General features: G+C 42.9%; 1 protein-coding gene across 8 annotated transcripts in view; it reads left to right on the forward strand.

Annotated features, from left to right (window-relative positions):
• The first annotated feature begins 5,481 nt into the window (after window positions 1-5,481).
• The window catches only part of ank1a (ankyrin 1, erythrocytic a), an 81,833-nt gene continuing 70,196 nt past the window's right edge, over window positions 5,482-17,118 (forward strand). For 4 of the 8 annotated variants that reach the window (XM_019861320.1, XM_019861330.1, XM_019861338.1 and 1 more), the window contains exon 1: window positions 5,483-5,749. In XM_019861320.1, the coding sequence (XP_019716879.1) occupies window positions 5,624-5,749 (126 nt within the window). In that variant the 5' untranslated portion in view covers window positions 5,483-5,623. Of the gene's footprint in view, window positions 5,750-17,118 lie in introns of all 8 variants that reach the window. The other 4 variants (XM_019861344.1, XM_019861373.1, XM_019861363.1 and 1 more) reach the window with 2 other exon arrangements.

Genomic DNA, 17,118 nt, shown 5'->3' on the forward strand with positions numbered 1-17,118 from the left:
CTGAGTCCTGGCTGGCCATATTCGGGCCGGAGTTGGAAATTGATTTCTGGCCCAAATACTTCACGCAAGAACTGGCCCTCATCTGGTTTGCCAGAGTCAAGCCAGTGCCTCCTTTGCCACGCCTGGGCCGTGTTCGGCCCACATGCGTTATGCCATTGCCGACACCAGGCCAGCTGTGCCGGCTTCATGCCGAAGCCGGGCCAGATGCCTTTGCTGACTGGGTTTGTTTCATGACTGTTTCTTGTCACTGTGGGAACATTTGTTTTAATAAGCATACTATTTGAAATAATAACTATTATTCATGGACCGTGTGTGCCACCACACGCATTCAGCCCTGTTACCATAACCTTTCTAACTTTTTAAGCATGGTAGAAGAACAACAAAGCAGTGATTCACATGATACGCTGGACTTGACATCATCAAACAGTTTTCCAAAAGAATGGATAGAGCAAAGGTATGTCCTCTTTTATTTTCACATTTTTATAAAATGGTTAGCCTTGATGCCTCACTCTACCTCATGCAACCCTGTAATGCATATGATCCGAATAATAGGATAGGATGCAGACTTGCAGAGTAAGATCAAGTGATGTGGCAGCGTGCCTGAGCTGTACTACAGTGGGGACATGGAACCTGCCGTTGGTTTGTCATCTGCCATATGGCTTTTCCCAATCAGAGCTCTCACTGTTGTCATTGCACCGTAGAAGGAGAGAGGGACACAAAAACAGTGAGCACTTTCTCCCTTCATAGCCAAATGTCAATTATTTGCCCTGTTTTTACTTGAGAGTAAATGATGAGCTCATCTGTTCAGTTTAAAAAAAAAAAAAAAAACTGAACTTTTGATTATGACTTTCCCCAATCCCCAAACAGTGTGTGACAGCCCTTGATGTCATGTCTGGATCACTGCCCAAAGTTTACTGAGCTTGCATTTTCTAAGTGGACAACAAAACTGATTTAGAACCAGGAAAAAACTGTGATTTGACATACTTAATGCAATACATAAAGTAAAACATAATTGGATAGGTCAATAGCTTATGAATTTGGTTGTCCCCTGCATTTGTGACATAGTACTGTAAAACAAAACATAAAGACAAAAAATAAATAAATCACTGACACGTGCACTGACTTGGGTTATGATGTGCTTGGGAACAAATCCTGGTTCCTCTCTGTAGTACCCCTTATACACCAGCAGAGAGAGCCCAATGTCCTTTAATGCACATTGGTTACTTGTCACCATTTCAAGTGATCGCCTGCAAATGCCCAATGATAATCTGTTTCACATGGTTAAAAGGTCAGCGTTATGATCCTTTGAGCCACTGAAAATTTCAAAAAGACACACAGGCTTCAGCCATACTGTGGAAGCAGAAACAACGCTTGTACATCACTTCCCAATGCTACGAAAAGAACTCGGCATGATGGTGCAGAGAATGGTGCGGGCCCACACAGACCTGTAGTAAGTCACTGTAGGTTGTGGGCCTCTGCCAGCTAACACACTGGAGACATTTGCTATCAGAAATGTCCAGGCTGATCCGACATGAGCGGCATAGTAAACATTGGGCTGAGCGCCTGCTGTTGTCCAATGCGCAACAACAGAATAGATAAAGCATTTGTCTGTCACTTCCCCCATGTGATTCATCTGTGACAGGTCTAGATATCTATAAAATTAGATTATTTTTCAGAGTAGCACAGTGTAAAGTGGTCAACATGTCTGCTTCACAGTTTTGCGGTTTGGTGTTCAAATCTCTATTGCAGCCTTCCTCTGTGGAATATGCGCATTTTTCGCCAAGGTTGTGTGGGTTTTCCTTGGGTATTGCATGTGATGTTGATTGGAGACTAAATTGTCCATAGGTGTGAGTATGTTTGTAAATGCGTGAATGTTCTATGTGACGATGTGTTCACGAATCTTTAGATGTCCCAAAAGACTTGCATTGATGTTTTACATAGCAGCATGCTGAACTAGTGGCTAGCAAGTCTGACTCACAGTCAGGAGATCTGGGTTAAAATCTCCATTGGAACATCTTTATGTGGAGTTTACATTTCCATGCGTGCATAGGTTTTGTCTTGGTGCTTTGACTTCCTCCCAAATCTCCAAAACATGCGTTTTGGGTTGTGAATGGTTGTGTGTCCTACTGCCCAAAATCTGCTGGAATAGACTCCAGTTCAATGGTAATAATCCTAATGAGGACAAGCAGTATCTACTATAAAAATGCAATCAGTCATCGCCAGAATGTACGCAGACAACTCTACTTTTGCCCACACTAGATTTTAGGGATGAAAGGTTTTCCTCATTACGCAACGTAAGCTTTTGTGGTGAGCGCATCTGAAGACGCAAAAGTCTCTTGTCCATAAAATCTGAAATATTGGGACGGTCGCTCTATTTTCAAAGGTTGAAATGAGCATAAGTAGAGATATGGACATAAAGGTTTGTGATGATTGAGCGCAGTGTTCGGACATTCGGAGTCTGTTAACATGTTTCCACATTACACCTTTAGAATGTACCCTGCACAGTTTAGCAAGTTAGTAGGGACAACTGAAGAACCATTTGAATCTGTTTGAGAAAAGAAATCACGGCAGCCACAAAGTATTGTCGCAAAGTGTGCCACTCAAGCACTGCATGAATAGAGTACACTAACACTAAAAGTATGGCGCAACAAAAGCACTGTAGGACTGTCTGTAGGGTATTGTCCATGAATAAAACCATGCCCCCCAAATGGTCAAGGTCCACCAAACATTGTCCTGCCTTAAAACCTTCCTGTGGCCCTCCAACAAACAAAATGGTGAAGCGATGTGTTGATGTATTATGTAAATCAGACACCAGTTATTCCATGAGTTTGTTAGGTGGAGTCCTATTCTTTAAATCCCCAAAGCCAAAAACACAGCTGGAGCGTTATCTTCAATGGATTAAACATTCCGGACAGCCTCACTCCCAGCTAACTGTCTGCAAGATAAACAAGCATTCATACATTTGCTCCAAAGTAACATTAAGACTGGGCCTGTAAGGTAGCGAGATGGGCTCGGCTACAGCCATGGTGATAACTAGCTTTTAGCTTTATTGTCAAATTAACTCCAGCTCTAGAGGCAAGATCTTCCATAAAGGTCGACATCAAAGTTATATTCCAAGTGCCTAACCCTAACAGGCAATTTGAACATATTTTACTTTCATCTTTCACATACCATTTTGTGAAAGGACAGCCAACATCTGAATATCACAACCCTGTACTTCTTTGTTCAAGTGCGGAGCCAGAGTAGGGCGCAACTCGGAGGCTGTCGAAAGCCACCCAAAGAGTGGTAAAAACCTAAGACTCCATTATTTGATTTGAATTAACACTGGAAAAAACAAATACATACGATGTTCAATCTCATACACATCATATCGCTAAACATTACCTGACTTTTTCATCTTCCCCGAGAGGTCAATTGGACCCTGCCATGCATTTCATGTGCCCTCCCCCCCTTACGTCTGAGGTCTGGTAACGAGTCTGAGCTCAGAAACACTTCAGAAAACCATTGTCAGACAACTTGGAGTGATGTACAGTTTTGAGCATCAGGCTTAAAAAAGCAAATGCCAATTGCGAAGCACACAAGAGCCTCCACAAAGATCACATCAGTTTGTCTTTTCACTCATTGGAGGCAACACTTCATCACGGCCACCACTTTACACTTATCAGTTGCAAACCTGTGTATGTGGTGCATGGACTGGCTATAAAAACATAGCCAGCTCTCACCTCAAGACCCCAGAATGTCCCCGTGAAGCATCATTTGTAAACTCCTTTTTGCGTGTGAGTATGGGTTGGAATAGTGGCAGTGTTCAAACCATCAGTAAAACTAGCGCTCCATTAGTGAAACAGCAGTGTTGTTGAATGAGACCAGTCTAGTTGGCCAAGCAAAAAACTCCTTATTGTCATTGCAGCCAGACGCAGTGATGATTGATTTGAGAACATTTCCCGGGAGTTCGATATTATGATGAATGGTCTTGCCACAGAGGTGTCAGTCCATCAGTATTTGTGTTTGTCTGTGTCATAGTTTAACAGCGTATGTGAGTGATTTATGTTGTAGTGTTGTAGACTGAAGGCAGAATCATCACAAGTCAATTCATTAGTATGCTGCTGTATGAGGATCTGCTATTGGATCTGGGGAAGCCTCAACAGAAGGAAAAACTAAGAGGGAGATGTAGGGCAGGCTGTAGGGGAGAATTAGTGCAGACATAGCAAGGACTGCTGGAAGGAAGACGTTTTTTTTTCCCCAAAGCAGCCAAAGAAATTATACATTGGATTTCTAAATCATATGAAAATAGGCTACCTCTTTTTCCTCTGTGTCCCTGAAGTTTGTGTTTTTGTGTAGATATTCTAATATGGACGTTTGTGTGATGTATAGTGAACCATGAAAAAGGATGTGAAAGGATTTTTTTTTTTTTTATACCTGCGTCAGCAGCGTTATCAGGAGGGGGAGGGGGGAAAACTGAGAACAGGGAGAAGAGAGCTGGAGTAGATGCCATCAAAACTTCTTTTCATTCACTTAATCCTAGCTGCGCAAATATCTAGAGAGGAGGAGATGCATAAAAACAATGTCCTGCAGAAATGTTGCACAGTTCATGAAATTTGAGAAACAGAAAATGGGAAGCCAGAAGAAAGGGTGGGGGGGGGGGGGGATCAGCATGCCACCTTGGATTCCCTTACTAAAGACTGCATGTATCAAATGTTTCAATAGATTGTAAAAGAAAGAGCACCGCATAGCTCCCAGATGTTGCATACACAAGCACACTGCAGCAACATCCTTGCACGGTACGATCTGCTGCAGTGCTTCACCAGAACAGCAGGAAGAGGGAGTACGGAGAAGAGCAGAGTTAACGAGTCAAAGGCTGTTTTTCCCCCCCTCCCCTCATGCATATTTTAGATTTCTTTTATTTCCTCCGCTATCGTAATGTGTGTTAGTGATGCCCTGATTGGGTCTATAGCTTCCTGTGCAGGACACATGGCAGGATTACAAGATACTGAGAAATCAAATACAGCAACTGGAAAATGAACCAAAATCAATGTCATGTGAGGAGGAATAAGTGTCTTTGCCTCAAAGATGCTGAAGCTTTTCCCAAACTGAGTGTTTCAATCAGAGTCTATGGGGTGGCTGGGTACAGAAAACCCAGTCCAGTGAACATAAGGAACACACAGAGAGCTATGAACCAGAAAAGGGGAAGTCAACTCCTTAATTTAATCTTTTATAGAAATACTTCTCTGTCTTCTCTCATCTAAGGACACCGGTGGCGAAGGCTGCAGAAAAACATCGAATGAGGGAAATGTGCATTAACGATCGAGAGAATGCTGTGCTGCAATCGCATCCCACAGCAGACGGCTGAGGACTGCCGCTGTGTGTGTGTGTGTGTGTGTGTGTGTGTGTGTGTGTGTGTGTGTGTGTGTGTGTGTGTGTGTGTGTGTGAGAGACTGACTGCACTGCTGAAGAGGAGAGGAGGAGGAGGAGGAGGAAGAGTAAGAGGCAGAGTGAGCACGCTCAGACTCTACAGGACCATAGAGGAACACAGCGGCAGCAGCACTAGTGTTGGCACGCGCCGGGTAAAAGTCCCAGCACCGTAAGATCTGGACACGCTGACAGCACCCAGACTCCCCGAAGCGCCATGGCTCAAGCGGCCAAACACCTCCGCAAAAACAAGGATTTAGAAGCCCAAGCAGAGCAGGAGCGCAAAGAGAAAGAGGAGGAAAAGGTCAAGAAGAGGAGCCGCTCACGGGATAAAAAGCGCAAGGTACTGGGATGATACACAGGTGTCGTAGTCAGTCAGGGGTGGGGTAGGTTCTGGAGGGAGGGGGTTTCGAAAGCTTAAGATGCCCCCCCCCCCTTTTTTTGTGTCATGCTAACTGAGTCTGGGGTGCCTGGGCACACATGGAAAGCCCGTCATGTTGTGTTTCCACTGTGTGTACACACATCCTCCCTGGCACACATGTATGTCACGTACATACAAAGACGGGAAACGTTTCAGCACACTGCATGCTCTCTTAATCCTTTCTATTGCTTTATGCCCAGTTTATTGAGTGTCCTCAATCAATTGTCTGCCAGGGAAGCAATGTGTCTCTGTCCCTCTTCACACTTTTTTTATCCACACTTCACTATGGTACTCTGAAATTCATGTAGTGACCTAGCTTTTTCTTTTTATTTGGCTTTGGAATTATCACTGTGGTGGAATACCTGCGGGCTTCTGTCTTCTGCCTGAGGATCCCAATGCAAAGCTCATCGTAACCAATAAATCACTGCTCCGTCACTCACCAACTGCAGGGACCTACGCTAAAATTGCTGTGTGCAGCGAGCACAGCATTACTACGTATGGTTCAATTTCAGATTTTATGTTGAAATTAAAATGTGTCATCCTTAAGAGTTCGCTAGTAAGTGTCGGTTGAAAATAGCTCATCAGCAATCCTGTAAATGTGCATAGTGCCAAGCTGTCTAAAAAACAACCTGGTGCTGATGCGGTGGAGTGTTGTGGCCAAACACAAGACTGCACCCTCCATCAAGTCCAGGGATGCTTGCATTTTTCATTTGGTAGGTATGATAAAAAAAGAGGAAGGCAGTTTGACTCCACAAGAATGTCAAGCCCAATACTGTCTGCCAGGTTCGCATCAACCTGTGCTCTTGATCTCTCTTACATGTACAATGGTGTGAGAACAAGTCATTTTTACATGCATGTGAGTGAGTCTGGAAAGGGGAGGCACAAGTAAGGAAAGCCTGCAGCGCTCTAATGGTATGCATGATCACAGTTGAGATTTCTGCTGAGGCTCCTAAAGCAGCCCTAAGTTTGACTCAACGTGCATTGTTTCGGGGGATCCTATATCAGTTACATAACCATGGAGCTTAAGTCTCTTAAATAAGCCTCTCCTACACCCTCTCCCAATCTCTCATCCATCTATCAAGAATATACGGTATGTTTTAAACCAGATTATCCACACTTTGTCAAGAGCAGTCTTTTTGTACCTCTCACCTTGTAACTACCGTTACTATACAAACATTAACAGACAACATGCACCCTCATTTGTGTATTTTATCCCGAGCAAAGCAGCTTCTTGTCATTTAAGCCTTTTATCCTGCACTAAGGGTGGATTTTTGACCCCTTTGAGTAAGAAGTCTTGTCAACCCTTTTTAATATGTACTTATCTTTTCATGTGTGTTGTTTATGATGCTAAGAAGTAGGGCATGCTGTTTTAACATAGCATTCATGTATGACTTGGGCTATCGAGAAAAAAAATGACGGTAGTCGCTGAGCTAAATTGTCTAAATTAGTGCCTTTTTCACCTTTCTGTCAAAAGCGACTTTCTATGGCTCACCTTACTGCATTGTTTATCATGTCGGACCCATGATAAATTCAGAGGTCTAAAGATAGACCCCATTCACATTTTATTTGAAGATTCAGCACGCCATTGTTATGTTGAAGAGTTTTATTCTCATGATGGCAATTGTCTTGTGAGGAAGATGTCAATGGGATTTTCTCTACTCATGGTCATCAGGTATTTCATTAAATGCAGACATAAAAAGTTTGAAATATTAAAAACAACACTGAGGTAAATCATTGTCAGCACCTTTCTGGTCCTGATGAAAAAATGATTTCTTCAAACATCCATGTGTTACTATCCAGCATCCATCCATTTAATAATCTGTTTTTCCTGGGCAGTGGTCATGGTGAACAACTCTGGAATTAGATCACATAACTTGTCGATTACAGTGCTGATGCATCGGTCATTGACATGTAAGAGCAATTTAGACGTCATGTGTTTGGACTCTGGGAGGAAGCAGAGAGGACATGCGAACTCTGCAGAGGAGCCATTTGAGGCCTTAATTTGAAACATTGTACACTGCAAAACATCCATCTATCCGTTTCCTATACCGCTTGTCCAAATGAGGGCTGTGGGTGAACTGAGCACAGCCCAGTAGCCTTTGAGTGGCCCGTTACACTCTGGACTAGTCCCCAGTTAATTAAAAGTAAATTTATCATGTAAACAAAACCTAAAAGTTGTATTGTAGAATCTGTGAATGGGCTTTTTTTATCAGTGACAGGTTTGCTTCCTCTTAGTAGTAATTCCTTTGCTGCTTCAGTATTTGATCTTGCGAGTGAACGCTACCGTGTTTAAAAGACTCATTTGTTCCACTCAATTTTGTCTCAGATACAATAATTTCTCTCTGATGTGCCATGTGTTTTCTTACCTTTAGTAGTTTGAGCTCATAGTGCCATGCATCGTCATAACTTTTGTAATTTCATGTCATAGGGTGAACAATCAGCAGCTGGTTTGACAGAAAAAAAAAATTGCTGGCTACAATCATAGATGCTCTTATATTTCTTACCGCAGTGTCTCTATCAGTATTTTTTGCTTCTATTGTCCATTTCATTTTGTATAACAGGAAAAGCAAAAGAAAAAAAGCGGTGTGAAGACCGCTGTAGGCTGATGTGTATGTAGTCGGTATCATGATTTGGCGAAGAGGTCACCATTGGTGCCGACAGTCTGCAGTTGAGTAAGCTAGTGTTCGACACTTATAAGGCAGTGAAAGATAGTTGTGGCAGCGAAGTCTTGACCCATTAGTGGTGCCCGCTCTCAAGACTCATTAATGCAATTCCTCTGGTCAGTATGCACTAAAGCTACTTTGCTACTGTAGACTGTTCGAGCACCAAGGTGTTGTTGCTCCATCACATCACATTCAGGCATCTTTTAAGTACACCCCCCCAGTGGTATAGGACCGTGCAAATATCGACAGTGAGTCTCTATTCCGCATAAAGATTTAGTTGGTTTGAATTCAAGTTTTGCCCCTATCTTCTTCTCTGCCCTGCAAAGTCTCTTATTTTTCCTGCCTGAACTGGAAAATAAAGCCTTCTCAAAGGTACCTGTGCCAATGTCTGAGCAAGATTGTAATGGCTGTCTTAAGTGTCGATGCAATGTTAATGTGTGCGCGTGTGCGTGCGTGTTACTGTTTGGCTGCGTGTGCAGGTTGGTGCAATGGATTAGCGGTGCTGCAGTGGTGACTAAGCCCATCACAGTGAGCAACTGGCGTCTGATCATAGCTGTCCGCATACCTGGAGCCTTGTAATGAGAGATTAAAGTGAACGTTTTCCAAGCTATCCTTCTTTAGTTTGAACCACTGGCAGTGCACTTTGGTTTGCTGCTACATCATGTCATTAGTTAGTCAGTTTTATGGACAAAGATGTAGCCCTAATTACCTCTGCAAAGTCAGCTGTATTTTAAACACGGCTTTCTGTCAGATTCAGTGAGTTGTAAAAGGCAGTGAGCTCTCTCCATCACAATCTGATTCCTCATTTTTATGAGTGTTTTAACAATACAGGGACTGTTCTTTGTAAATTGCCCCCAAGAGACAGAATCTGCATTGGCACCTTCACAATCAATTTTTCAGCCATCTGTAGTTGAAAATAAATCGTGATGAAATGATTGACCCTGAGACTAACCGATCAGGAAGGCCCATCGGCAGCATCTACTGCATGTGATTCATCTGGGATGATCCATAGAGGAGGGGGAAATTCAATGAACGTTGCAACATGCGTTTTATACATACAAACTGCCATTTGCATTTATTGTTTTCACAGTCAGATAACAGACAGTAATGTTCCATTACAAGTTCCACAAGCACAATTACTGTGATTGTCTCGTGTTTCATCTCATACAGGCAGCAAGTGGGATTTGTCAGCATATAAAGTACCAGTAGTTATTATTATATTATAGGCCATTATTGCTAGCTTGTTCACAATCGGCAGAATTAATCCCCTGTGATATGGACAACATTTACATCCCGAATAGGTCATCCAGGCAGTAATGGCGGCACTCCTGCCGGCCCAACCCAACTAAACTATGACAACTCTTAGTGCATCTATAAAGAATGCACCTACCTATGAGAACTAATAGATATTGCACTCGATCATGGAAGAGGAGCCCCAGCTCCGTAACGCGTGGCTAGGGCCTGCCCATCACTTTGCCAGGCCTGGTTGCCAGTGTAACGGTGCATCTCTGTGTAGCCCTTGACCCTGGCCCATTGCAACAGTGACAATGACATCATACGACACAGGACAACTAAATTTAAGTCTATTACAAAAGCAGAGAAAAATAAATCAACCAGGTTTCCCTCTATGGCAGCACAGGAACTACATATTGCTTTTTTGCACCTCCGTTACAATTGGATGCCATAGAAAAAGACTTGAGAAATAAAACAACTGTATACTCTACTAAAAATAAGTATAACGTGTTCAATAGACGTGTAAGCATGTAAACTCATCTCGAGCTCTGAGCCTACACTGTCGGTGTCCATGCTTTCCATTGCTCCCTGCCAGCTTGGTCACTACAGACTTTGAAAACTGCTGTACAAAAGGGCACATTGAGTACATTGGACACGATTTTCGCTGTTACATTCAAAACGTATTAAATCGGGGTCCGTTAAATCAAGGTTCCATTGTATTTTGTGTGTTTGATTTGAAGTGCTACAGCATTATATTGTATTATGTTTGACCCTATTAACCACACCTTATTCATGACATTAAGTATGGAGTTGTCATTATGGTTGTGAGCTCTTGTGTCATTATGTCTAAGTCAACTCAGGTTTAGGACGATGTAAGGTAAGAATTAGGCAATAGTTTTACCATGAGGAGTATTCAGGGAAATGGTTGTAAATCACTTCTGTCAGATCCGTGTCCTTTGAATTGATGGAGTGTGTGTGCGCTCAGGTGGCCCAGTGGAAGCCCACAGTCAGATGACTCACCAGGCTTGGTCCAGGCACTCATTCAGGTTGATGGAGGCCGGGAATGACTGTATGAGGGCTGCATGAGCAGGTCGGCCGGAAGCTGCATCATCCTTTAATTAACGCTGCAACGGAAGATGCACATGAGGCCAATCCACCAAACCCACCACTCCCTCCTCCTCCCTTCAGGCTTTTTCAATGAGGTTGTAGAGAATGAGTTCATAGCTGTTTGATGTGGCTGACACCACTGCACAATTGTGCAATGTACACAAGATTTCATTTGATTTTGCAGCGATTCAAATTGGCATTGGCAAAAAATAAATAAATACAGAGACAAATGTATTTTTAAAAAACAACAATTTGATTTCATACAAAAAATGCATTTGCTATACAGAACAATTCTGGATAGACAGTGTTTGTGAATGACGGTTCATGCTTCTGCAAAACGTTGCACAACGATATTGTATGGCCATATTCAACAATGAAGAAATTCAAATGATACACGGGCTATATATAGAGTGTTTTCAGTGATTCTTGGGGGTTTATTTACATCACTTAAATGTTCCCTATTACTCCATAGTGTCAGATTCGCATTTTGAGCTGCAGTAAGCATTGTTTTCCCACTGTCAACTACTAAACTTGCCAGAATGAGAAAATGTGTTGAAATAGATTTCTGATTAATATTTTGGACACTTTATTTCATGTAGTTTCTCCATGAGAGATATCTGTAAAGTTTGATGTGCAAAGTGCACAGTTTCACCATTTCCAGCTACTGCAGCAGTCAAAATAAAGAAAATAGACTTTTTATTTGAAATATCATGATTTGTGCCACATGTCTATCTGGAATATGTGATTTGCGGACGCTCCTTTACACAGACAGTCAGAGAAATACAGCTGTTAGCGCTGTTATTGCATGTACGTTTGAAGTGACAACAAATGCAGTCACATTTCGGAAATGTTCCTACGCATAGTGCACATCGTCGCATGATGCGGAGTATGAGCGTGTAAAAATTGAACGTTACGAGAATATCAAACATCCGTCCAAGTTTTACCCTGTCAACCCTGAATCATTTCCAGGCTGACAGGAGGACTCTCAATTTGAAGCACTGCAGTCTTCCGCTTGGCTGGGGCCACCAAAGTGACTGAATGCTGCAGCTCTGAATCCGCCGTTTCGCAGAATGAAGACTTTCATCACTCTCTCCTACTTTACAGCTAATTGGTGGGCACGTTCGTGTTCTCATTTGAGGCGGTATTAATACACAATAATGTACCTGAAAAATTGCACAATGTGAAAGAAATGTTGACAGCAATATCGATGCCGATACATATAACCCACCACAATGGCCAATTGTCATTAATTGCAATGGTTGTAGTTGGATTCGGAAGCATCACGAAGTCTGCGGCGTGCCTACTTGTAACAGGTTTACTTCCTTCGAGAAGTCTGCCCTTATTTTTAAGTTGATCTGAACTCTCTCCTCATAAAATGGATGAATGAGAAGAGAAAAGAGGCAACATCAAACATCCATCAGGCACGTCTCCTCTGCAGGGGTTCCGGCTTTCCCAGAACTCTAAAGCTTTTGAGTATTTACTAGTGAAACACTTTCATTCTGTCACTGATGGATTTTTAGTGCGACTGTAATGATTCATTCGTGCACGCATGAACTTCTGTGTAATAAAAGCACGTGATGATTGCTGATGGTAAATAAAGCTGAGCTGACACATACAACTGCGCCAGTTGCGGCGTGAAACCTTAATGACGGCAGCATCTGCCTTCGTTCATCCTCCCACTGCGGCACATAATCTATTTATTTCCGAGACGGCACGTGAAATGATGTGTCATATTGAGAGGGGCTTCCTCAGACTCTCTGTCAAGTGCCTCCCTCGGTCTCTCCCATCTTCCTCACAATCTCTCTCCTTGGCCAGTCGCGCTAATCTCTCCCCTCAATTGTTATTCTGACAGCGCAGCTATTGCATAAGTCACTGAAACAAGAATTGAGAGAGATCAGGTTTATTGAAATGTATCCTCGTAATACAAAAATAAAACGGAAGCGAGATAGCAAACCAATACAGATGCAGTACAGTGAGCAATGTGACAGGTCATTGCTGTTTGCTCTCAGAAAGCTTTTACTGTGGAGACCTCATCTCGGTCTTTTCCCTTTAAGCTCCTTGTTTGACGAGACAGCAGAGAGGGAAAGAGCAGGTGGTGGAATCAGGTGCTTGCTTGCAGACGCTGGGGGTTCTGCTGTGATACACTCTCTGCAGAGTCTCTCTCTGAGACAGCCATAAGATATGAGCCTGTGCGGTGGGCAGTCTCGGATCCCCTCCCCACTGATCAACCTTGCCCTGACCATAAATGCAATCCCATGTCTTCTGACAAAAAATTAGTTTTGAGTGGTCTTGAAGCCATGTATGGAGTGTAGTCCAGTACATATCTGCAACCAGCAGCGGTGCTGTAGATTAAGTCTGGAAACCAGCACCTCCAAATCTGAAACAATGGTTCTCGGTCGGAAAAGGGTGGAGTGCCCTCTCCAGGTCGGGGATGAGATCTTACTCCAATTGGAGGACGTCAAGTATCTTGGGGTCTTGTTCACGAGTGATGGCAGGATGGAGCGGGAGATCGAGAGGCGGATCGGTGTAGCGTCTGCTGTGTCGTGGACATTGTATCGGTCTGTCATGGTGAAGAAGGAGCTGAGCCAAAAGGCGAAGCTCTCGATTTACCGGTCGATCTACGTTCCTCTCCTCACCTATGGTCACGAGCTGTGAGGTGATTGAAAGAACGCCATCCCGGATACAAGCGGCCTAAATGAGTTTCCTCCGCAGGGTGTCTGGGCTCTGCCTGAGAGATAAGGTGAGAAGCTCGGTCATCCGGGAGGGGCTCAGAGTTGAGCCGCTTCTCCTCCACATCGTGAGGGGACAGATGAGGTAGCTCGGGCATCTGATTAGGATACCTCCTGGACGCCTCCTTGGTGAGGTTTTGCGGGCATGTCCCACTTGCAGGAGGCCCCAGGGACGATCCAGGACACGCTAGAGAGACGACGTCTCCTAGCTGGCCTGGGAACTCCTTGGGAACCCCCTGGAGGAGCTGGAAGAAGTGGCTGGGGAGAGGGAAGTCTGGGCTTCCCTGCTAAAGCTATTGCCATTGCGACCTGACTCTGGATAAGCGGGAGACAATGAATGGATGGATGGATGGATAGATTGACATGGGAAGTTGAACTTGATCCATGCAGATCTTAATTGCACCCACACCGAAAGATGGAATATAAATAATCTAAGTTCACACAGGCAAGACAAATGATCAGTATCTGCTTTTTTAGGGGGTCCCGGGGTTTGTTCTCTTTTTGGTTTGTTTCTTTTGTTACAAAACATTTTGTTAACCGATAAATAATTGTAAAAAGATTAGAGACCAATATATGGATATTCAAGTAAAAAATATAAAGCTTACCTTGTCGTTTTGCTGTTTCCACGCTGTATATATTCTTTGTGCATTAATGTATTCATCATTCATTTCCACCAGGTGAGCAAGAAAATTGAGTCTCAGTGCTGACTGACATTTTAGTGATTATTTAGAGATGTTTTTCTTCCCTGCATTACTGAAAAACATCTTACTTCTGTGATGTGCTTTTGCAATGGGCAGTTTGTACACATTTTCAGACAAGCTTGAATGTAGACATGACCTCAATACATCTGAGTTATTTCCTAAAGTACGACTGAATATTTCCAGACTGTTTGCAGTGTGAACGCCTCAAACCTGAAACCAGCCTGTGTTTTATACCAGTGATGAGGTGTTCATGATGCAGATGGTAACAAATAACCTGCCTTTGGCCTAGGTGCTTCCAGGGATACTCAGTACTCCTGAATGCCATCTGACTGAGTGCAATGACGATTTCTTGAGTCATCTAATCCTTGAGTCAAGTGTCACCACAGTGTCATAGCATCATGGCCCTGTAATTAAAAGCCGAGCCATTTGTAAACCCCTTCAAGTGTGTCGTCACAAGGGGAAGAAGTAGTTCTACTTTGATTTGATTCTGCTCCGTAGGAGGACCGCCAACAACACCAAAAAAACAAACTAAGAGAACACACATGAAAGAGAGCTGTGATTCCATTTGCCAGAACTATCAGTCATTCATCATTTCCTTAAAATGCCATCAAGAGATGACAGGTTCCCTTTGATCATTTTTGAGCACATCTGTTACAAAACAGTCCTTATGCTAGTCTCTTGCGCTTTTTATTTATTTATTTTTTAAATAAACCGAGTCTTTAGGCTGTGTGTAAAATATTAGCATTCCAGTTGATTTTACGGTGAGTTTCAGTGCACACCCAAATTCAAAGTTAATCAGGGATCCGGTCCTCGAGTGGCCACTATCATGCAAGTTTTAGATGTTTCCTCCTCCAACACCCCTGATTCAAATTCGAATGATCAGGATTGTTACCAGATCTTGCTGATGAGCTGATCATTTTAATCAGGGGTTTTGCAGGAGGAAAATATCTAAAACATGCACGAAAGCGACCCTCGAGGACCGGAGTCGATGACCGTGCTTGGAAAGCTTGCCAAATTTGTCCATGACTTCTTCGAAAAAGTTATCCAGCATAAGGATGATAATGACCAAAAGATGGGCCAATTAGTAAGATTCTTACGCAGAACATATCTGGTAAAGGACAAGATGTGAACTGTGTTGAACTGGAGCCACATGGGCCACTCTTGCACATCTGACTCTAACTTCCTAAAAAGACGACAAACAATTACTGTTACACTTTCTTAAAAGGAAAGGTTTTAAGATGTTGATATTTCTTTTAAAATTAAATTCAATCTATCCCTGTTTAACACAAAAAAAAGTTTTTCTTTTTTTTCCCTTACGGTACCAAATAAGAACCAAAACATGAATTTAAAATAAAAATACATAGACAACCGTGATTTTTGGTGCACTTCCACACCCCGGGCATTTATACATTCATGTGGTTTCCCCATTTGAACTGGCCCATGAGGGCAACCATAACTAGGATTAGGCCTGTGCTGGAAACACACCCTTATTTTACAAGCTCCTGGAGTTGATGTCTCACGTAATGACACCTTGACCTGCCCGCTAATGTGCAATTTAAGATGTTTTTTTTTTTTCAGGTTCTGCTGTATAAATACTATTTGTCAGACAATGATATGAAACATATTTTTATACCTATTTTTAACGTAGTCCAAAAACTTTAAAAAACAGCCACATGTCAAAGATAGGTCAGCGTGATTAATTAGTCAACAATTTAGTCCTCCTGTATGAGCATTATATTTTGTGCCGTCGTGCTTCATAGCGAGCCGTCACATTTATGGAGCAGAGGCACGTGGCTCATAAAGTGGCGCAGGATTTACAAGCGAGCTGTGAGGAGAGCCGTGTCACCCTCCCTCTAATTGGCTGACCCTCGAGATTTTTTTTTTTTCCTTCCAGCTGATGCAGAGGCAGGTGCCCACGCCTTTCTTTGCCTTACTCTCCCATTCTCTCTGCACCTCAGCATGCATCCGTCCAAGAATCAATTCTCTTGTTCCAATATGGACTCCTTCCTAGTTTGCACCTCTCTGCTGCAGTTACTTGTGGCACGATGTAACACTGCAGGATTTCTTATCGCAACATCTCCTCTGCTCCCATTGGCCGATTTGGCACTGGAGTTACACAGTGAAGCACTGTAAGTATACAACAAAGTAATGTTGGAGGGTTTTCAGTCTCCCGGACTAAAACAATTAAATTCTAGACTCTACATCACACACAAGCTGTGCACAACCTTAGGATTACATTTTGGCTACATTCTCTTGTGCTGAGATATATGTGTGGGCATGTGTGTGCAGTCTTCAGGGAAAGTAGTGATGTCGACTGAGGATGGAGGCGAATTTGTGGGAATGCCGTTGCTCCACAAGGTCAAACGCACCTCCAACTGGATCATATTAGTACGCACATGCATGTAGACTTGGCACAAGCACACCCACTCACTGTCAGCAAGATCTTAGTCAGCACCCACTGTGTGTGTAGGATGTCGCCACCTAGTGGTCATAACGGGGACATGCCTGAAGACCGACGTCATAGACTGTACAGCATTTTTTGTAATCAAAAGAATCTGTCTTCCCGTATGGTTGTTAGTTGACACTTGCAAAAAAACTAAATCCTCTCTCTTTTGCAAGGATGAAAAAAAAACAAACGAACTCGTAAATGATTAATAATTCCACAAATTGGTCAGAGGAAAGTATTGTGACACTAAGTACCAAGTCGCATTACCTGCTCATTAGGTACTTTCTTGTTCTACTAACACTATCATCGACGACCCACTCCTGCACACTGGAAGGCAATACACTTGTTTATTTTTTAATTTAAACACAGAAGATTGGCAGTGTCATAAAGATTATTTTATGAATTATTCATT

This window comes from Hippocampus comes, unplaced genomic scaffold (assembly GCF_001891065.2).
Source record: "Hippocampus comes isolate QL1 unplaced genomic scaffold, H_comes_QL1_v1.1 scaffold147, whole genome shotgun sequence".
Taxonomy (NCBI): Eukaryota; Metazoa; Chordata; class Actinopteri; order Syngnathiformes; family Syngnathidae; genus Hippocampus; species Hippocampus comes.